The following is a 23289-nucleotide window of genomic DNA, read 5'->3' as shown; positions in this document are numbered from 1 at the left end:
ATTTAAACACATTTTTACTAAGAGCTGAACAGCATCCCCCCAGGACAGGCTACAGCATCAGAGATCAGTTGTAGGCCTTTCCCCGACCCCATATTTGTGGTTCACTTGTATTGGCGTTACACATTCACACGAGTTGTGAAACACAGAGCTTTGAGAACCTTCTTGAAAGCACAGCCTGTTGCAACTGCAGAAGTGATCCCTTTTGGCATTGAAAGCTTTGAGCCAAGACAATAAAAGATCATACAGTCCCAACTGCCTCACTTCCTTCTTTTAAAACAGAGCTCTCAGCAAGAACTCAGAGAACAAAGGGAAGGTGTGCAGGTAATGTAATTCTGCAACATACTCGAAAATTATAAATTCACAATCAAAAATGAAAAAGTATAACTTGTTTAAAAATTCATTGTCTCTCAATAGTTAACTTTTCAGTCCAGAAATAAATGTTTACAGCTCTATTATAAAAAACTTGTGTGTGAAGTACAAAGACAAATGACAAACATTACTTTATTACTTTTTGAAGTATATTCTCAGTGAACTACACATTTAAAAAAAATAGTAAAAGCAGAGAAACATTGATTTAACATGTATTAAGTGAGTTCTGCTAACAAAATAAACAAATAATAATAATAAATAATAGATAAAAAATAATAGATAATAAAATTAGAGCAAACTGAAAAGAACAATGAGCTGTTCATTTGCTTCCACATACCCATAGTGATATCTGTAAATTATGCATCAATACTTACTGACAATGTGCCCTGTAGTTTGAAATGCAAGTTCCACTATACTTTCATCCTGATCTGATGCAGCCAAATGAAACACTGAAAATATATTCTTCCAACCTGAGCGAATGTTGGCAGCTTGAGAGTTTACCATCTGTGCTATGCACCGTACAACCATGTCTCGAATGGTAGGAGACCTAAATTATAAACAAAATGTTAATAAATAGTAACTGAAGCTACTGTACTGATTAAAAAACAGGACTTTTCTAAGGACCAATTTCATTTTACAGAAGCAATTCAAACAAAATATCTGATTCCAAAAGCTGGTTGTTATGTTCCCAAGTGATTCAGTTAACTGCATAATTACCTGTTTCTCTTCATTATGTGTTCAAACGGCCTTAAGAAATCCTTCTGGAATCGGAAATTAGCAAGTTCTCCTTTTTCTAAGAATTTCATTGATAACTGCCTTAAGGAATCTACTGCAAAAATAGCTACATCTTCATTCGGATTGCAGCCAACCTAATAGTGTAGAAGTAGAAACACATGTTGGCATTAAAACTTCATTTTAAGAAATGAGTCTGAATTGTCTTTACTTTTGAAAGTGGAAACGGAAGAGTAGAAATCACAAATTTAGAAGTGAAACTTAAGATACAAAGTTAAAAATACAGTATTCATTTAATCAATTCCTACCAGCAGCATGGCTCAGTACTTTACCAAATAAGTTTCTCACTTCCTAACCTGTCCAACTTGTATTTTGAAGAACACATCCCAACTTTTAAAGCTAATTCACCAGTCAAAATGATATTAAAAAACAAAGACAAATAAGACTTTTAATTTAGAACAACAGATTAATTCAACACTGCAAACAGCCAAAGCTGAGTTAAGAAACACAAAACACTTTTTACAACACCCAATGACGGCATATTACCACTTACTGCAGCCATTTTTAGAACTATACCATGATTAGGGCCCTACCAAAGTCACTGTCCATTTTGGTCAATTTCACGGTCACAGGATTTTAAAAATTGTAAATTTCATGATTTCAGCTATTTAAATCTGAAATTTCAGTGTGTTGTAATTGTAGGGGTCCTGACCCAAAAAGGACTTGTGAGGGGATTGCAAGGTTATTATATGGGGGAGTCACAAGGATATTGTAAGGGGGGTTGCGGTACTGCTACCCTTACTTCTGTGCTGCTGCTGGCTGGCGGTGCCTTCAGAGTGGGCAACTGGAGAGCGGTAGCTGCTGGCTAGAAGCCCAGTTCTGAAGGCAGAGCTGCCACCAGCAGCAGCGCAAAAGTAAGCATGGCCTGGTATGGTATTGCCACCCTTACTTCTAGGCTGCTGCATGCAGAGCTGGGTTTTTAGTCAGCAGCCACCACTCTCCGGCTGCTCAGCTCTGAAGGCAGCAGCGCAGAAGTAAGGGTGGCAATACCATGCCATGCCATGCCATCCTTCTGCACTGCTGCAGACGGTGGCTCTGTCTTCAGAGCTGGTATGGTATGGTTTTGCCACCCGTACTTCTGTGCTGCTGCTGGCGGGGCGCTGCCTTCAGAGCTGGGTGCCTGGCTGCCGCTCTCTGGCCGCCCAGCTCTGAAGGCAGCGCATAAGTAAGGGTGGCAATACCATGACCCCCATAAAAATAACCCTGTGACCCCCCTGTAACTCCCTTTTGGGTCAGGACCTCCAATTTGAGGAATGCTGGACTCCCCCATGAAATCTATATAGTAGAGGATAAAATCACACACACAAGACCAGATTTCACAGTCTGTGATGCATTTTTCATGGGCGTGAATTTGGTAGGGCGCTAACCATGATTAACAAGTTGGCCAATTTATACCACTGCCTTTGCCTTTAGTACAGAATATATCAGCCTTGTGAACAGAGAATAACCAGCCAGTTCAATATAGAGCAATATAGATGGCTTTAGCCCTTCTATCATAGATTTTGTATTCTTTTTCCTTTTCTTCTTTAGTGCTCTAATTCTATTTATACTAAAGGATTACATTAAAGGATAAACATTAAAAGGATAATCAGAACTGAATTTAGGTGTAAAATTTTTCAAATTTAGTTTTGAAAGGGTTTTAAATAGATAGGAATCATCATTTTCTGATTGTGGGAGCAATTCAAATGGTGTAATGATTAGCAAACATACCTTATTAAAATGATCTCCAATAACTTCCCAGATTCTAGACCACTGTAGTCTTATCCGACCCATGTTGTAGTAAGAAATCTCTACTATCTTCTGTAGACTAAACATTCGAGGATGGGTAGCAGACAGCAGTTCATCCATAGATACGGCACAAAGCCAACGGACAAAATCCACTGTTAAACAATCACAGAATTCATTTAGTATAATTTCCAAGCTTTATCAGAAAGCTACTTTGTAGATTAAGATAAAAAAGTGATAAAACTTACCAATAGCATTTCCATCCAGCCTTGTAGATCCTGTAAATATTCTGAAAAATTCACAATTTATGAGACTATTTTTTTTTTAAAAAGTGGCTTCTTTTACAAAAAATAATTTATACCACAACTACTTTGCCACTGTGTTATTGTCCAAAGCAGATTTCTGGCCATGACAAAATCTAACTGCCTTAAATACAGCATTTAAGACTTGACAGGTAAATTCTCAAAATCTGGAACGCTACCAAAAAGTGAATCATGATTTACTACACTTAGTAAGATTTTAGAACTGCTGTCCCTCAGAGAGCTTCATGAGAAGGTAAAGTATACCAAGAAAAACAGCATTTTCAATATATAAATCAGAAAGTACTTTTCATTATACCAGAAAGATTTGGGTCAATATTCAACATTTACAAATGACACCATAAGATATAATGTTGACCAAAGTATCTGGTCAGAACAAATACCCACAACTGACATCAGTCTTGTGTATTATGCCTAAACCCTAGGGACTCTTGCATTCCTTCAAAGAAATACGACTTTGAAATACAGCTATCAATTTTGACAACCATTTAGACACTGGGGGCCTCAGACTTCTCCATATAAAACAGCAAGATTTATGAAACATTCCTGTCCGATCCAGTTTTGAAAATAAAAACCAGAATACTCCTATAATATCCATAACGCATGATCACTTCCACTTTACATTTAGGGAAAAACTAGAACGCTAGTAAATATCAAAGACAGCATTCTTATAGATGAGTACTAGTCAGGGGGAATGGAAGGATGCAGTAATTGGGTAGAGAAGCAAAAGTGTTTAGTGTCAGTAGTTCTCTCTCTCCATAAATCTATACATTTTAACTGAAGCATTTATTCTTAAATTTATGTAGAGAATCAAGATGGATCACGCTTTGTACAGCAACAGCAGCTTCTTTTACAACCCTCAGTTTTTCCCCTAATAATTTAGTTATTACTAAATATTTGTAAACTGTTTCTGCCTCTCTTTTCCCTACCTTCCTTCTACCTTCTGCTATGATGAGCAACTCCTGCTGTGCAATAACACAAAAACCAGCACCTTGTGACACTGAAATATGGTGATGCAGATACAGCATTTTTGTAATGCCTGGGAAACCAAATAATCTACTTATTTTTTCTATCACGAATTGAATTTACTGTATTCACATACTGTGAAAAGTTCATGAAGTATCCAACTGGAAGGGAGTTAAATACTGTACCTGTCTACAGCAACAACAACGCTTTGGGAACTAGTTTCTCCAATGGATTCCTGAATACTCGCTATCTGCTTCCAGTCCACATTTCCTCCAACTGTGAGGAAAAATTAAAAAAAGAAGAGGGAGGTGAGAGGAGGACAAAGAGGAAAGTACTTATGTCAGTATCAAAAGAATTGAATATATTTGTATTTACGATGAAGGCAAGTACACCAATTTTTTCCTCACCTCTTAAACTGGTCATCTCATTGACTAGTCCTTTGCTGGGTTGCTCCCCCAAACTTGCTTCAAGAAAATTCTCTCTCCAGATTCCACTTCTGTTGGAACCAAAACTCCCAGAAAATACTTCCAAAGATGCAAAACACATGAAGAGTCCGTTGGGATTTTAAAGTTACCTTTCTGGTTTTTGCATCTTTGGAAGTATTCTCTGCAAGTTTTGGTGCTGAAACTGGATAATTAGTAATAGCATCTGGTGCCTGGAGAGAGAATTTGCATATTCTACCAGGAGCAAGTGAACAGAGCTATCAGGATTGGTGAAGAGCTACTCCATGTGTATGAATGATGAAAAACTATGATGATGAAAAACTAATCCCTGAAGGCAATGTCCCTAACAAGTACACCATATCTACCACTATAAAATACATAGAAAAATAACTACAAATAAATGAAAATACTTATTTTGAGAACTAGAAACCGTGGCCAAGATTTTTTAAAAAATCAGCCCCTAAATTAAGGTTCCTAAATCCACATTTAGCGAAGTTTCTGAAAATCCTGTTCAAAATCAATAAAAACTAGAAACATTGAATTAATACTGCCATGGGGTCTTATTAAGGACACTACTCTTAGGCACTGAAACACACAGAGTGTGTTGAATTGTTCTAAAATACTCTATTAGAAAAGGGAGCAGAGTAGAGTCAGAGTTCCAAGGACAGAAGGGATCACCAGATCATATAGTCTGACCTCCCGTATATCACAGACCCCCCAGCACCCCACACACTAAACCCAACAACTAAAATTAGACAAAATATTACAGCCTACAGCAGACTAAACTATTATGGGCCACACATGGAGAACAGGAGTGACTGACGTGCACCAGTACCCACAGTAGAGTATTCAATGAAAGCCAAATTTTTCCCAGTTTTAGAATTTAGCAAACAGAAAGTTTACCAGGTATGTTTTTTTCTTAAGTCTCCAAAAAATTTGTCACTGGGGAGCTTCCCCTCTATGCCAAGAAAGTAGAGGCAATTCAACCATTATAGCTTAATTCTTACCCATTTGGCTCCTCACTCTTCCAAAACTGAACAAGAAGCTGTAGCAAATTCTTATGTGAATATTAATTGTTAATTTTCTATTTTTTTAAAAAATACGTACATCACCCTCACTAGCTTGCAGAAACTAAGTGATTTATTTATATTAGTGAAATGGATGTAGGTCCAGATTAAGAGATATCATAATGAAAGAAAGAAAATGATCAGGTAATATTTTCTGTTCTTTCCAAAACTGTCTCCCTCAATCTGTCAGAGGAAGGAGTAAAACAATAAATAGAAGAAGTGATGGAGAAAAACAAAAGTCATGAGAAAATAATATGGAAAATAAGGATTGCAAGTTTCGCTTTGGAAAAAACAGTTTATTTTGAGACCACTTAATTTCTTTAAAGTTTATTTTTCTCTGAAAGGATGTGTCCGCAGTGGCATGGAAATCCAAGATTATAGTAATTGTGACAAGGTGGATATTCAAGACCAGGTGAATGCTTCACAAAATTCCTTCAGCTGAGGCTCTAGTTGTACATATAGTATGCTTTTCAACAATGGCTTGACAGCAAGTACACAAGCTTCTACATTGCATTATTTTATCCAGTTAGAGATGGAGAATTTAGAAGTTTTGGCTTCTAATAATTTTGGATGAAAAGCTTAATTAAAGGTGACAATGGGGACTAACCAACTCAGTGATTCAAAAGGGAGTAGAGAAGGCTTTAAAAGAAACAAGTTTATGTTCTATGGTGGAGAAAGCTTTGGATGGTGGCTTGACTTGTTTTGCTGCCTCCAGGAGTCTTAAAATGTGGGGGAAGTATACCAGGGAAAAATCTCTATAATAAATTTGGAACCTTCTGTGTTAAGGATGTGAATCTCTAAAGAGCATATACTTGGAGATACAAAAGAACTATAGGACTGGAATTCTAAAAATCTTTGAATCAGGTCAGGGGCCATGTCCCTAAACCAACTGAAGTATTTTCTCCAAATTACAGAGTAACCTTTCAGGGTAGTCGGTTCTCTGGATGTTGCAAGTGTTTTAGTCACTTTGAGAACTTGATTTGGTCAGAACTTTCCGTTTCAACATGCAGGCTGTCAGGTTTGATTAGCTTGGATTTGGGTGTTATAGAAGTCTCTTAGTGAGGAGATACAGCCTGTTAAGAAACTCTGGATGAGGTAGCAGGAACATCTCTGTCAGGTCACAGAACTCTGGCTTCCTCTGACACTTTGTTGCTGGATTTCTCCTTTTTAATATGGAACTTGTGACATAAATTGGTGGCGGAAAAGAGTATGGAATGTAGTTCCATGAATGAGGCACAGCATCAATTCCAAAAGTTATAAGGTCTCTTTTACAACAGAAGTACAGTCTCATCTTTGCAGTTCAACCTGGAAAGAGCTTACCTTCTGGGAGTCTCAATGTGCCCATTATCCATAATCGAACTTTGTTTGCACAACCACTTCACTTAATTTATTGCTTACCTGCTGAGCCAGTCACCTTCCGATTGTATATGTCTTTGTGAATACAAATTAAAAGGACAGAGGATGTTTGACCCAGGTGAAGGATATGCACTGCCTCCCTGTGAAGGGACAAACTTCCCGTTCCTGTTTATTAATGTACATTATATTACTGTTGCACTGTCTGACATAATCTAGACATGGATTTAAGGGAGGTTTTCTTGGAAAGTTACCTGGGCTAATCTAGTAGCACTTTGTTCTGGCAGATGGATGTTCCTCTTCAAATCCAAGCAACACATTAAGTGACCCAAATATAATGCCTGTATTGATCACTTTACTGCCTGGTAGGATGCAGGTGAGGAGTCCCTATCATATGTAACCTTTGCCCTTTGATTCCACTAATGGAGAGATGATAGTACAGATTGTGGAAACACAATTCTCCATGTCTGCATATGGAATCACTGCCACTATGTGCCACTATGATCAGAGTGTGATCCCAATACAAGAGACCATGATCTTTGGAGTTGTAGTAAGAAAAGGATTAATGAAAAGTTGGCCCTTTAAATCTAATACAAAATTGTAGCTTTTGAACTGATCTTCTGTGGAAAAAACTATGGCCTATAATGAACCTGTCTGTATTCCTGCAGAACTGGGACAGTGAAAACCTGCCCCTCAGAAGAAAAAGTGATTATGGCTCTACTGTATATTCTTCATAGTAAGGAAATGATCAGGAAGAGCCTGGGCTGTTCTAGACCTCAAGAGGCTGAACAGGTCCATGCAGAATGAAAATTCAGTCAAAGAAGAACTTTCCTTACCCAGGAGGCCTTTTCACAGACAGAAAACCCAGGAGGTAATCTGTTTACTCCATTTGATCTGGACTGCCATGATGGAAGAAGAACATGAAGAGAAAGCTCAGTGGATGGTCCCATTTGACAAACAAAGCACCAGAAATTTGCCACCCCTGCTCCCCAGAGGACAGGGGAAAAAAGAGAGAGAGAAAAGGTTTTGCCTACTGTTGCCCCAAAATAAGCGATACAAATCAGGACACTAATGGATAGGGCAGGAACGCTTAACTGCCACTCTGTTTGCACAGTAAGATGCAGAGATTGTGTCACAAGAACAAAAGGGATATTTGCCCACGGTGTTTGCCTCTGGTATTTGCAAGAACGAGGTTCAGTTCAAAATGTGTTGGGCTGGAGGGAAGAGGTCAGCCTACAGAAAAATTCTTCTAGTTGATTCTTTTCAGAACCACCTGCCTTGGGAATGTTCTCCTTTCATAAAGGAGGTGTTGGGGGGGTGGGGGAGGGGAGAAACTGAACTATTAAACTTCTAGGATTTATTAATTAAAAAACCCACGCATGTCCATACAAGGATACCGTGGTGCAATTTTTAATTTTAGAGTTTTTGGTGGGTTATCACAGTTCTCACCTAGAAGGGAGAAACACATTACTCCAACTTGGTAATTCATTCTGCACTCATCCACAGATAAGGAAGATTGAGAGAGTCTCTACAGTATCTTATTTCTGAGTTCTCCTGCATGGGATTAAGAAGACTCAGAACTCCCAGCTTTTCTCCAAGGATATGGCAGAGTATTTTCAAAAAGAAAAGGAGTACTAGTGGCACCTTAGAGACTAACCAATTTATTTGAGCATAAGCTTTCGTGAGCTACAACTCACTTCATCGGATGCATTCAGTGAAAAATACAGTGAGGAGATTTATATACACACAGAACATGAAAAAATGGGTGTTATCATACACACCGTAAGGAGAGTGATCACTTAAGATGAGCTATTACCAGCAGGAGAGCGGGGGGGAGAAAACCTTTTGTAGTGATAATCAAGGTGGGCCATTTCCAGCAGTTAACAGGAACATCCGAGGAGCAGTTTTTGGGGGGGGGGGGGGGGAATAAACATGGGGAAATAGTTTTACTTTGTGTAATGACACATCCACTCCCAGTCTCTATTCAAGCCTAAGTTAACTGTATCCAGTTTGCAAATTAATTCCAATTCAGCAGTCTCTCATTGGAGTCTGTTTCTGAAGTCTTTTTGTTCTAATATTGCGACCTTTAGGTCTGAAATCGAGTGACCAGAGAGATTGAAGTGTTCTCCGACTGGTTTATGAATGTTATAATTCTTGACATCTGATTTGTGTCCATTTATTCTTTTACGTAGAGAGTGTCCAGTTTGACCAATGTACATGGCAGAGGAGCATTGCTGGCACATGATGGCATATATCATATTGGTAGATGTACAGGTAAATGAGCCGCTGATAGTGTGGCTGATGTGATTAGGCCCTATGATGGTGTCACCTGAATAGATATGTGGACACAGTTGGCAACGGGCTTTGTTGCAAGTATAGGTTCCTGGGTTAGTGGTTGTGGTGTGTGGTTGCTAGTAAGTATTTGTAATAGCTCATCTTAAGTGATCACTCTCCTTACAGTGTGTATGATAACACCCATTTTTTCATGTTCTGTGTGTATATAAATCTCCTCACTGTATTTTCCACTGAATGCATCCGATGAAGTGAGCTGTAGCTCACGAAAGATGGTCAAATAAATTGGTTAGTCTCTAAGGTGCCACTAGTACTCCTTTTCTTTTTGCGAATACAGACTAACACGGCTGCTACTCTGAAACCAGAGTATTTTCAGTTTCTGTTTACTTCTAAACTTCTTTTCCTAAACCTAAATCTTTTTTCAGTTACTCCACTGGGGAGGCTGATGGAGGAGCCTGATGGAGGTCATCCCCCGGTGCTGTGGGCTCCCTCCCACCCCTAAGATTCAATCAGTGATTTATGGTGTAAGTCATGGACAGGTCATGGGCCATGAGTTTTTGTTTCTTGCCGATGACCTGTCCATGACTTTTACTAAAAATGCCCGTGATTAAATCGTAGCCTTAGACATGAGTATTTTTCCTTGAAAAACAACTATGCCTGTATAGATGGGCAAACATGCTAGCATATTTAACAGGAAGAATACTGCTAGAAAGCAGTAATGCCAGAAGAGACCTTGAGAGACTGTGGGAAGCAAATTAAAATGCAAGTCTGCAGTGTAAGAGAATAAAACAAAAATAAAGGTAAATTAATTTGGACTTGCATGCTTCAAGAGAGGACTATCCTGGGCAGTGAAGCTGTAAACTTTCTTTTACAGGGACTAGAATACTGTGTACCTCAACAATAGCAAAACCCTTAGCAGTGTGGGGAGAATGGGTGGAGGAAGGTCACAAAGGGAGCTAGGGAAAAGGATTGGCTCAGGAGTCGGGGCTGATATTGGACTATGGAATAGACTGGGACGACAGCCCTCAGACCTCTGGCTGGGGAGCAATACCAGGGAGCTAGTAACAGAATCCTAACAGCTCCAGGAAAAGTGTTGCAAGACAGAGAAACCTTTAGCCAAGACTCAAGCATTAACCAGACAGTGTGGAAAGCTGTTCTCATGAAGCAAGAGGGAGTCTGGCATCATATTAAAATCAGATTTAGATAAATTGAATGTTTCTGTTTAATGGTCTGCCTGGGTGCATGAGAAAGAGAACTGGGCATTGTAGTGAGTGCCTGAATTGCATCTACAAACTTCATTTGTTTCCGTGGATTTACTGTTGCATTACTCCCCACTCTCAAACAGATTTCTTGAACTGCATCTTAATTTTAATTTAGATTTTTTGGTATATTTGTTTGGTTTTTTTTTTTTGTTATGGAATGGGAGTGAATTCAAGAAAGTTTTTATTTTCAATTATATAAAAATGTTCCAACGTTGGTTTTAATGGCTTTATTTATCTAACATTGAAGATGGCACATCTTTTAAAGAATTACAAGTTTCTGTAATTAATCAGAAATATAACATCCACTTTTTATCATAATATAAAAATAAAGAATCTCACTGATGGAATGAAGCTTGGTTCTCCAAACTTTACCTTTCCTATAACAAAGTAACCACTTAAGTCGGTAACAGATTAAGATAAATTAGTTTAAAACTTGATTTAAATAATTTAAATCATTGTAATTTAAACCAATCCACCCTACATATTTCTCACAAAAAGTCCACAAGGGCCACCAATCAATCTACATTCATAAATCTACACCCGATTATATTTGTATTCAAGTTTGGCAAAACGGACATATATTTGGTACAGCGAATTAGCAATATTGCTCAATCTAGCAACACAATACCTTTAGTATGAAGTACTTTTGTGATCAGTTACATTTCAATTTCCTCTTAGAAATTACTGTATTATTAATAGATATTGCATTCAAGTCTTTTTATGCCATTTCCCACCCTGTATCCCCGATAAAGTGACATTAAATCAATCATAAGTATTCTTAAAAATATTTAATTTGGGAGTAAATATCTCAATCTCAGTCCTGCATTTGTATTAGCAACAGCAGAAATGTTTTTAATAAATAAAGTATTAAAATGACTTTTTTTTAATAATTATGCCTCACTTCAATAAAAAAGTCACTGGCAACCACAAGCTGAGAACAAACTTTATTCAAATATTATACGTTCATACGAAGCTGGATAACTAAAATACTTAGAGCATTCACATTACTCACCTAATCCGAGGCCCACAAATTCATCAGGTGCCTGATCCTTTGTTCCAGTAAAAGAACCTTCCCTGCCTCTCACTGTTCCAGAGATGTAACGTGGTTTTACTCCAGTTCCTATTAATTGTGCCAGCTCAAGTTGACTAATACATTTCAGAATCTAAATTAACACAAAACACAGAAACCACTTAACAGCGAGAAGTGGATTTTAAAAATATTTACTATCCCTGTTCACTTTTATAAAATTCTTTATAAACGGGCAGATCTCAGTGTTTTCAAAAATAAACTTCTCATTTACACACATACATACTACACACCCAGACTATATGTGTACACAGAATATGACAAAAATGAACAGTAATCTTTTAAAAATACAATTACTATCACTTCGCTTTATGAACCCAATCCTGCAACTTTATTCATGTAAGGGCTGTAGAATTGGGTCCAAAATATGCAAGTCTGTGCAGATACAAAATAAAATTACAAACAAAAATGACTGTTTACATATAAACACCCACTCTATATACATACATACATACATACTCAAAACCCACTGTACTTCTGAGGGAATTGTGCACCAAAAAAATAAAAATTCTGTCACACAATATTTTAAAATTCTGCAAAATTCTTTTATTTATGGACAAATAAAATTCAATGTGGAGGCTCCAACATTGGAGAGCACAGGCCACTGGCTGCATGGAGGTGGGAGATCACGGTGCAGCTCCCCCCCGAGACATGGACATGGCAGTGAGGCTGCACCCAACCCTGACACAGCGCAAGAGCTGGACCTTCCCCAGAAATACCCTGGGGCCCTGACACACCAGGTGTGGGAAGGCAGGGTCAGCCCAGCAGGATCAAAGTGTAGAGGAGCTTAGTGAGAGGGTTCTGTATGGGGCAGTCAGGGTGCATGTGGGTCCGGGGTGGGGGGAATCTGGATGCACAGAGGCTTGGGGGGGGCAGAGGGGGAGTTCTGCTTGCAGGGACAAAGGGACTCCTCAGAGGGGGTCCAAGTGAAGGTGGTTGGGGCTCAGTCAGGGGGTCTGGGTGTTGGGGGATGGGGCTTGGCGGGGGGGTCTGGGTGTTGGGGGCTCAGCAAGGGGTCCGGGTGCTGAGGGAGTGGGAATTTGTGGGGTGGGGCTCCAGGTGTGGGGGGCTTCTAGGGGTGGTCCATGTGCATACAGGGTGGGGCTCGTTGGGAGGGGGGATCCAGTGTGGGTGGCTCAGCAGGGGGTGGTCTGGGAGCAGAGGGAGGTTCAGGTGTGTGTGTGCTCAGTGAGGTGTGGTCTGGGTGCAAGGATGGGGGTCAGGATGCAGGCGGGTATGGCTCAGCCAGGGTTCTGAGGCCGAGGTGGGGAGGCTCAGCAGGAGTATGTATCGGTGTGAGAGCATCCAGATGCATGGGGGTTGGGTGGACGAGGGAGCAGCTTTCCACTGTGGCTAAGGAGTGATGGGGTAGGGGGTGGAGCCAAGGGAGATTTCTGGGGCTGGGTCTGATCCAGTCCTCACGACTCCATGCAGGGGAAGTGTGCTCCTCCTCCACCCCAGCCAGGACTACTAGCTGCTGGGTGCAGGGGGTTGCGGATGCAGCAGGTGAGGTTCGCCACAGTGGAGGTTCAGGTGCAGGGGAGGGAGGCTTGGTGGGGGGTCCGGGTATGGATGCACAGATGTTGGGCAGATGCGGGGTGTGTGTGACCAAGCCCCTCCCACTCCTCTATCGCAGTGATTTACCTCTCCACCGGCTGCTCCAGGCGACCTAAACAAAGTATGTGTGCTGCTGCTGGGGAGGGGCACGTGGCTGCTCTTGCAGCTCCTTTTGTAGCCCCATCAGAAAGTTATTTTTCTGCAGGGAAGCAAAGAAATCTGTGGAGGACACGAATTCTGCATGTGTGCAGTGGCGCAAAATTCCCCCAGTAGTAATACTGTATACAAATTCAATGTATTTTCATGAACATACTTTCTTATAGTTAAGAATGAACTATTCTTGTACCTCATGCCAGGAATTTCCTAAATAGTTTCCATCTGTATGAGCCACTGTGATAAGTGTTTTTATTGTGTCAATGTTCTTCTGTTTCATTTCAGTTATACCAGAACTCACTGTAAGCAAGGTAAATCTTGCTAGTGCTTGGACATAGGCATCTCTTTCAAGCTACATAGGGAAACAAAAATGAGTTGTTTCTGTTAGTTTCCATAACTTGTCAATGTCTAAATATCTTTTGGTTCCTTTATGTATTATGGAGGCATTCAGACATTAAATTTTTATTTTGAAACCATATCTCTTATAATAAACCTATGTCCACATCGGAATGAACCAAATATAGTAATACATTTGAAAGATGTATTAGGAATGTAGTTCTGCATGCCCACTCTTTGAATAATTGTATGCACCACCCATCTATGCAGTATTATGATTTGGTTTATACGGCCCATATCCCTAGCTTACCCTATATTGACAGATTTCAACCTCAAATATCTGGTTGCAATACCTCAATGGCAACTACACCGAAAAGTAGGGAGACATTACAGTCATGAAATTAAATACTGATTGCCACTAAACTCATCTACAAAATCTCTTAGCTAAGTAATACGGACACTTAAAGACAGTGGCATTTTCAATGAGGACCAATATGTTACTGAAGAAAATAAGGTAGGTTTCATACAGTTGAATTTCAAAAGTATTATATTAACTTAAAGCATCCCTCTCTTTTTCTAATGAGCTATGGCATAAGGCTCTCCTTGTAGAACTGTAAACCTGGGAAGGTAAGGTGTCACATGTAGCAGTCTACAGCATGTGATTTTTAGTAATTTATTCTGAAACCAGACACTATCTTAACTTGAAATACAAAATGTAAACAAATATTCAAGACACCCCACCAGATGAGAGACATGCACGCTGTAAGGGAAAAAAGATACAACTCCCCAGCAGCCTTTCCCCAGTTGAGAGATGCTATTGCCCATGCCCAAGTGCTGCCTTGCCATGATGTGCTGGTAAAAGTCTGTCAGCAGAAGTCCTCAGAGAGACGACCTAAGAGATTTATTAATTGAAGGCAGAGACTTACATTATGTATCTGTGTGTTCAGAAAGAGAACGACTATAAAATGAACTTGTTATAACCCAATTCCAGAGCTCTAGAGCATCTGAGTGTAGGAGCAACTCTTCCTGGGTAGATGAGTGACTGACCTACCTTCCATGCAAACAGAGTAGAGCTACAAAGTACAAGAGAAGGGGTTTCTACCTGTGTATAACTGATTTGTGTGTATGGCTTATCCATGAAGAGGCCAAAGGCCAGAAACTACATTCTTTGGAAAAGGAAGCTCATTACAACCCCAATTATCATGTGAACCAAAGATATTAATTACAAAATGCAACGAGCTGTTTGGGAATTTATAAGGCAGGTTTTTAGATAAAAGTTAAAGAGCAAAAGAGCTGGAATAAAATGAGATACAACCAGAACAGACATCCATTTTGTTGGGCATAATCTAACCTCTTTTCTATATTTGTGAAAACCCTCAGATAAGAAGTCAGCAATGGCCAACTGGTAGCAAACAAATTCTGTGTGGTCTGCAAGGTTTATAAAAATTCCAGTGTATATGAAGTCTAAGGACTTACTGCTAATTTATTTCATGTAGAAAATACTGGCAGCAGTATCAGACCCTTTTATAGCTAGATGTCCAGGACACCTGTTGGATTACATAATTCAATGGGCCATATTCAATACTGACTGGCATTCCACTTTACTCTGGGTTTAGGAAGAGTGAGCACAGTTCAATCAGAGGAACACTCTCCCATGATACCATCAGGTGAAGAGGGATTGCTGAACGAAAAAGACTCAGCAGTCAGAGTCAGATCTCCCTTGAAAAGAAAAGCAACAGAGGAAATTCAGGCACTCTTCTCATGACAGATGTTCTCTTTTCCCTCATGGAATGGGAGAGAAAAAGAGTGACGCCGTCTCCTTCCTAACCACCACTACTGTAGAAGAAGAGAAAAATAACAAATGAGATCAACCAAAAAGGATAGGTGAGCTGAAATACGCAAATTAAGAAAAATCATGGAGCAGGTCCTCAAGGAATCCATTTTGAAGCACTTGGAGGAGAGCAAAGTGATCAGGAATAGTCAATATGGATTCACCAAGGGCAAGTCATGCCTGACTAACCTGATTGCCTTCTATGATGAGATAACTGGCTCTGTGGATATGGGGAAAGCGGTGAACATGATATACCTTGACTTTAGCAAAGCTTTTGATATGGTCTCCTACAGTATTCTTGCCAGCAAATTCAAGAGTATGGATTGGATGAATGGACTGTAAGGTGGATAGAAAGCTGGCTAGCTTATCGGGCTCAATGGGTAGCGATCAATGGCTCAATATCTAGTTGGCGGCTGGTATCAAGCAGAGTGCCCCAGGGGGTCAGTCCTGGGGCCGGTTTTGTTCAACATCTTCATTAATGATCTGGATGATGGAATGGATTGTTCGCAGATGACACTAATATGGTGGGAGAAGTAGATACGCTGGAGGGTAGGGATAGGATACAGAGTGACCTAGACAAATTGGAGGATTGGGCTAAAAGAAATCTGATGAGGTTCAAGAAGGACAAGTGCAGGGTCCTGCACTTAGGACGGAAGAATCCCATGCACTGCTACAGGCTGGAGACCAATTGGCTAAGCGGCAGTTCTGCAGAAAAAGACCTGGAGATTACAGTGGACGAGAAGCTGGATATGAGTCAGCAGTGTGCCCTTGTTGCCAAGAAGGCTAACGATATATTGGGCTGCATTAGTAGGAGCACTGCCAGCATATCGAGGAAAGTGCTTATTCCCCTCTATTCGGCACTGGTGAGGCCACATCTTGAATACTGCATCCCCCACTACAGAAAGGATATGGACAAATTGGAGAGAGTCCAGCGGAGGGCAACGAAAATTATTAGGGGGCTAGGGCACATTACTCATGAGGAGAGGCTGAGGGAACTGGGCTTTTTAGTCTGCAGAAAAGAAGAGTGAGAAGGGATTTGATAGCAGCCTTCAACTACCTGAAGGGGGTTCCAAAGAGGAGCTAGGCTGGTCTCAGTAGTGGCAGATGACAGAACAAGGAGCAATGGTCTCAAGTTGCAGTGGGGACGTCTAGGTTGGATATTAGGAAACACTATTTCACTAGGAGGGTGATGAAGCACTGGAATGGGTTACCAAGGAAGGTGGTAGAATCTCCATCCTCACAGGTTGTAAGGCCTGGCTTGACAAAGCTTTGGCTGGGATGATTTAGTTGGGGTTGGTCCTGCTTTGAGCAGGGGCTTGGACTAGATGGCTCCTGAGGTCTCTTCCAGCTCTGATCTTCTATGATTCTATGATCTGGTACAAGATATGGAGTGAAAGCCCCAAGACAGACTTGTGTTACAGCATCAGATTCACTTTAAAACCATAATAATGAAAACAAGATTTTAAAAATGAGATTTTATTATGCTCAGAGATGAGGATGCATGGCTCACAAAACTGTACTGTGCTGTTCAGGAAAAATCCATAAAAGCTGAGAGACCCTTTCAGCTATCAATGTTATGATTTTATCATGATGCATAAAATACTGACTGTTCTTAGAAAGTGATCTTGGGTAATAACTCATCTATATTTCTTCAACAAGACTGACACATAACATGAGAGCACCAGCAGGAAGGTGGGAGAAAAATTTAGCATGGGACAGACAACATATTTGTTCTCAAAAATTCTTATAAGGAAAATTTACCAACCATCCCTACATCCCCAAATAGTCTTGTGTCCAAAATGGACAATACTTGATCTAATCAGAATCTTGCACAATAGGAACTTTCTAGTCTAAACCACAGTATCTTAGGGTATGTCTTCACTACCCGTCGGATCGGCGTGCAGCGATTGATCCAGCGGGGATCGATTTATCGCGTCTAGTCTAGCCCGAGTGCTCTCCAGTTGACTCCTATACTCCAGCGCCATGAGAGGTGCAAGTGGAGTTGGCGGGGGAGCAGCAGCAGTCAACTCACCGTGGTGAAGACACCACAGTAAATCGATCTAAGTACGTTGACTTCAGCTACGTTATTCATGTAGCTGAAGTTGCATAACTTAGATCGATCCCCCCCTCCCAGTGTAGATCAGGACTTAGAGACCATAATTATTTTAATGGCAACCAAGATATAGAACTCTCCAGAACCTGAAGGTAATATCATGGTCCTCACTTAAGAGGGAAAAGCAGCAAAAAGCAATAAATTTTCCTTTGAGATTAAGGATCAATCATCCAGAAAAATAAGCAGAAAGCCCTGAATGACAAGGAGCAACCTACAAAGTGAATAAGACAAATCCCTATCTTTTGACAGTGGCCAATTCCAAGGAGCTGTTCCTCAGTCTATACTGAAAATTCTGAGATGCTGCTTTCAGTAAATTATTCATGGGCTATTAGTTGCTTTTCACAATTTAAGGACATTTATGCTGACCAGGTTGCCTTCCATGTTGCCAATACACTTTCTCAAAAGCAAATATATCACACCATACTGCAGCTGCACTGTGTTATTCTCTGATGGCAAGATAGTTCACTGCTGCCCATAATACTTTTGAAAGTGGAAGACTTTGGTTTCTGCTAAGAGAGACTCCTACACACCTATTACTAGTTTGAGAAGGCAATTACTGAGTGGCAAAAAAGTTATAAGGGAGAGATTACTATTTTCAGCATGATAGTGTAAATGTGTTTAGCTTAGGGATCACATTTTTAATAATTAAAAGTTTATTTTCTATTTTCAGTGGACTCATTTAAAATTGTGGTGTCAAACATAAAAGAATTCAGCCTTCATCCCAACCACCAACATATACTCACAGATTATGGCAGATCAGTACATTTATTGGCCATTTCCCTATACTGGCAGAATATTATGTTCAACAGCTGTGAGTTTAAAGAAAAGAAACTTATTCCCAAGTTTAATCAGTATTATCCACTAGAGCCAGTGAGTCTGGAATTCTTGACATCCCATTTAATGCAAGGTGCATTATATTTGGAAAGGCATTCCCAGTGCCATAGAGTTAAAATGATATCCAATTGCACAAGTCTCAGAATAGCTATGGTCTCTCTCTAAAGTTGAGCACAATTTTTCCACCAAGGTTCAGCGAACTACTACTTTTCAACTACATAATATATTTGAAAAAGATTCATGTTAAGAAATAGAACCTCTTGTGGCAAGGCTTAAGATGAAAATTCAAAAAGTTTGTTAATCTGAAAACGCTTCTTTGTAGTCCTATATATATATATATATATGGAAACATGTAAAGTTTCACAAACAACAGATGAAGCAATTTAGAATTTAAAATAAACTCAATGCACCCAATTAAAACCAGGTACAGTAATAACTTCGGAACAAGGAAGTCACTGGATATTGCAGTACTTACATCTTCAGGTAATAATGTAAAGAATTTAGTGAATGTACTACGATTCCATTAATAGCACCTAAACCAAAATATTCTCATATAATCTTAACATTTAACATTACCTGAATGCTGAAAATGCATGCAATCCTGATTGCACATCGTATGCCTTCCAAGCAAAGAGAAGCAACTTCTGTATCATCACAGTCTTGTAGACCCACACTGAATGCAGCTAGGAATGGTGTCCATGCCAACTGGAACACAATAAAACCACACACATTACATTAATTTTTAATATTCCATCTCAATAAGAGAAAACTTTATTCCAACAGAAAAAGAGGTATAAACATCACTGTATCTCGCTGAAAAATGAAAAACCAAAACGCTTAATCAACAACAACTTCGGAGTGGCCTTTCTACTAAAAAGAAATGGGAAGTGGAAATAGGGAAAAGGAGTAATAGTACAGTTATAAGGTAAGGAGAAGATTATTTTGGACCAACTGCAGTGTAATACAGACACACACTTTCTAGTGACAATGCAGTCTTGTCCAGAGCATTTTTTTTATTGTAAATGTGCTATGGGTTCTAAAAGAGAGAAGCTGTGTGTCAGTTATATATAGTGGATATTGTTTTTATACTATCTATATAACAGTTCTCCATATGCATACATAATTCTTTGCATAATCAGAAACAAATATATATATTTGTATATAAGTTCTGACAACAGCCCCAAAACTTAATTGCACAGTGAAAGGAGCAATTCAAATTTGCTGAAAAGTGCCATCCTTACACACACAATTTCAGAGAATTGCTAAGAGTCAGATTGAAAAAAGGTAACTGTAGAGTTCTTGAAAAGCTACTCATGAAAATATTTATCCTAGTGCGTGCCTTACTTGTTAGGAGAAGTAAGATAGGCTGCTCCACCCAGCTATCTATAGCATATTATTATAAAATTAATGATTTTATATTAGTTAAACAGCATGGCTAACTACTATTTGGTGTTTTTCATATGATGAAAAAAACCTAACTATACAACAATCATTCCTACCAAGGTGCAAGTGGTGGAGATAGAAGGAAAGACAGTTTTTCCCCTCTCCAGAGAAAGGGATCCCGACATTCCTTCAGTGACATAACTTTCAGTACTTCTGTTTGAATTCTGAACAGATAGAAGGGGAGATTAGATTTTTATTATTTTAGCACACATCTTTTTCCTTTTCTTTTCACACGGGGATTTTCCATAATGTTTATGTGGACAGCAGTACTATAAGTCGTTAAGAGTGTTTTTAATGGGACACTGTTTGCATACTACAATTTTGCTGTTTGGTGTGTTACACGTACAGTTGGATCCACATTATGGTAAATTTCTATAATTTCTTTAAAATGTACCATTTGCTCATTTAGGATGAAAATCATCCCTTATGAAGCATAATTCCTACTTTGAGGATTTAAGTGGTGGCACACAAGGTGAATTTCATCTGTACTTATTTTTACCATGATATATAACATCACTAGGTTATAAGTTGCACTACTTCATTAACAGGAAAAGATATGCATACAGACTTGAGAATGTTTACAGAGCCTAGATATGAGGAAAGCCAGGATGGAGTAAGCAAATATTTATTCTTTACTATTTTGTAATCACTACTTTGAGAGAATAATTATGATTCCGATCGCTGGCTCTAAACATTAAGCTATATTATTGGTTCTTACGATTAGTTAATGACTGGAAATGATAAAAGGATGAATGTCTTGGAACTGAGTCTAGTAATTAGAAACTCAAAGAGGAAGAGATATATCCACTGGAAGCTCACATTAAAGCTTTGGGTTTTTCTCCCTTAAAAAAAAGAGATGGGTTTTGCAGATATTCTTCTCTGCAAAGTAAAGAAAGGAAATTTTATATTAAAATGGGTCGATATCTTAAATGAAAACACTGAATAGATAAAAATGGGAAGTTTGTTATTTTACATATGCTATGTGGCTGACTTCACATTCCTTAACTTGGATCAATTTAAGTTTTTTAAAAATCCTTACGAAATTCACATAGCCATAAATAATGTCTGTCACAGTTCAAGGCAACTGCACCTGTATTCCTACTCTGTGGTCCAGCAAGGGCACCAACTCGAGGCTCCTGGCTCCTCAGCCGTCACCACTTTTGGGTGGAGACCCACATCTCCCTCCAGCCAGGCATTTATCCAGGCTGCACTGTTCCCTGCCTACACTGTGTTATTCCCAGTAAGCCAGACTCCGTAGACAAACCAGCGTCTGTGCTTCGCTTTTGCCTCAGACAATATAAACAGTATAATTGCCATCAGTTATGAGTTGCCACACAGATCTTTCTAAGCAAGCCTATTTATATACAAGATGAAAGCATTACAGAGACAACCTATTAAAAACAACAAAGGAACCTATATGCATCATGAAAAGCTTATCAGAGGTCACCTCAACTCTAAGGTCTTCCAGGTGTGTCTGTCTGTCTATTGTGAGGACAGGTTTGTTCCAACCCTTCCTTAAGGATTGCTCCCCACAACCTGGACAGAAGATTCAGCCCATTTGTGCAATCACAAAAAAAAAAAGGCCCTCATTCAGGGTATTTATCAAAAAGCTTTCTTTGTCTGTTACCTTTGAAGAATCCAATTTGAACCAATTTATGCAAGCCTGTCCAGATGATGGTACCTCTCTGGATGTGTTAAAATCTGAGTGAATTTGCTTAATCACACTAAATGTCCTTTGTTCCTGGAGACCTGTGAAAGCACCTTTACTTGTTAAGCTCCCCACTCCTGGAGCCCTTCCTCACCACAACAAAAGGTCCTGGCAGTGAGGAGATGCTGAACCCTTTCCCCACAGCCTCCTTGCTTCCGGAGCCTTTCCCTGACACTTGTAGCTACACACCACAATGTGGACGTAGTGAGCTTTCCACTGCAGCACATAGCTAAATGTACATTACACACCACCACCAGTGGAGCGTACTGTAGACGAAGCCAGAGTGTGCAACTCTCTACTCATTCTGAAGTCTTACGGTCTCTGTCCTGACTCATGTCACAGCACTGCTGAGCCTGCACATTACTGCTGGCTCCATATCTTTTTCTCCTTTCCCAGGTTTGGCTTCCTGATGTTACCTGGTCCAGTGGAGGGATCAGGAACTGATAGTGGGGGAGCTGGGATGTATGAGGCATTCAGGCTGAATTGCAGTGAAGAGGGACTTTCTCCTCACAAATATCTCACCCTGCCCTGTCTTTAGTGGCTAGAAACCTCTTCAATACACCACCCAATAGCAACACGAAATTGACAGAAAGGTAGCCAGTTCCCAGATGTGTCAGGTTTTAATTTAATAATACAATTCTTTGAGCTAAACCAGTAATAATTTTCACACCCTATCAAAGCATCAGACTATGTGTGGTGGTGAAGTGATGTGGATAACTGCTTACTGAAGGCTGGAATGAAACCACCAATGTTTCTTTTGTTGGTGTGACCAAGAGTGACATTTGAACCCATGTCTCCAGATGTGAAAAGCCAAACACACTAATCCATTGTGCCAGCTACCGTGTACGGTTTAAATATGAACTTGTGCTAGCAGAATGTGTTAAGTCTTCATTTTCACCAAAGTATTAAGCTCCTTCACTGTTCAGTGCATTCATACAATCAGACATTGGCAGCTCCGTAACAATTTCTGTTGTGGACATCTTACGCTGGTTCTTTTGCATTGTCTACTAAGCATCTGCTTTTAAGACCTGCTTAATGCTTCACAGTTTCCCTTTTGCTGACATTTATGGTATTTTGCTTCTCAGGCTGGACACACTTTGCATGAATGTTGTGATGTTCTACCACATCTTCCATATGTTTCCATTCTCTTTTTCCTGTCTGTCTTCTCTCAGAGTTTCCTCAGGTTTTCAATTTGTGTTTCTTCTTGAGCTTTTTAGGTTGAAATTTTTGCATCATCGCAAGCATCCCTCTGATGCCATTTATATTCTGTGGGAGATGTGCAGCCTTCCCAGTGAAACATCCTCTGTTTTATCAGTTTTTTTACATACAGTCTTCTGATCAGTATGTTGTCTGCCTCATCTTCCATGGCATATGAGGACATTTACTTGGTACTCATCATGGTTACTGACAACTCTGATGCAACATGAAACTGCTCAAAATGACCTGTTCATTTTAGCCATGTCTTCTCAGCAAAATTAAGACTTTCTAGAAGGGTTAGTGGAAATACTGACTCCATTTACCTCAAAAATGAACTTTTCTTTGCAAACTCCTTGTTTTAATCCTGTTTTTCTGCTGCTTTTGTGCCCTTAAACTACCTTATTTTTCTCCCTCCGTTCCTGTGGTTTCCTTCCTCTTCCA

General features: G+C 39.7%; 1 protein-coding gene across 3 annotated transcripts in view; it reads right to left on the bottom strand.

The window, feature by feature from the left end:
• Nucleotides 1–23289, bottom strand: part of ARFGEF1 (ARF guanine nucleotide exchange factor 1) — a 186475-nt gene that overhangs the window by 28844 nt on the left and 134342 nt on the right. For all 3 annotated transcript variants that reach the window (XR_012666954.1, XM_048840867.2, XM_048840868.2), the window contains 8 exons: nt 19077–19205; nt 13580–13738; nt 11602–11752; nt 4358–4448; nt 3135–3175; nt 2872–3041; nt 1087–1238; nt 744–916 (listed from right to left, as the gene is read on the bottom strand). Coding sequence is in view for 2 of the 3 variants with exons in the window: in XM_048840867.2 (XP_048696824.1) it covers nt 744–916; nt 1087–1238; nt 2872–3041; nt 3135–3175; nt 4358–4448; nt 11602–11752; nt 13580–13738; nt 19077–19205 (1066 nt within the window). In the remaining variant the exon portion in view is untranslated. The remainder of the gene's footprint in view (nt 1–743; nt 917–1086; nt 1239–2871; nt 3042–3134; nt 3176–4357; nt 4449–11601; nt 11753–13579; nt 13739–19076; nt 19206–23289) is intronic.

This window comes from Caretta caretta, chromosome 2 (genome assembly GCF_965140235.1).
Source record: "Caretta caretta isolate rCarCar2 chromosome 2, rCarCar1.hap1, whole genome shotgun sequence".
NCBI classification, from domain to species: domain Eukaryota; kingdom Metazoa; phylum Chordata; order Testudines; family Cheloniidae; genus Caretta; species Caretta caretta.
The sequence above is the reverse complement of the archived record's forward strand: the minus strand, read 5'-3'. Positions and strand labels throughout refer to the sequence as shown.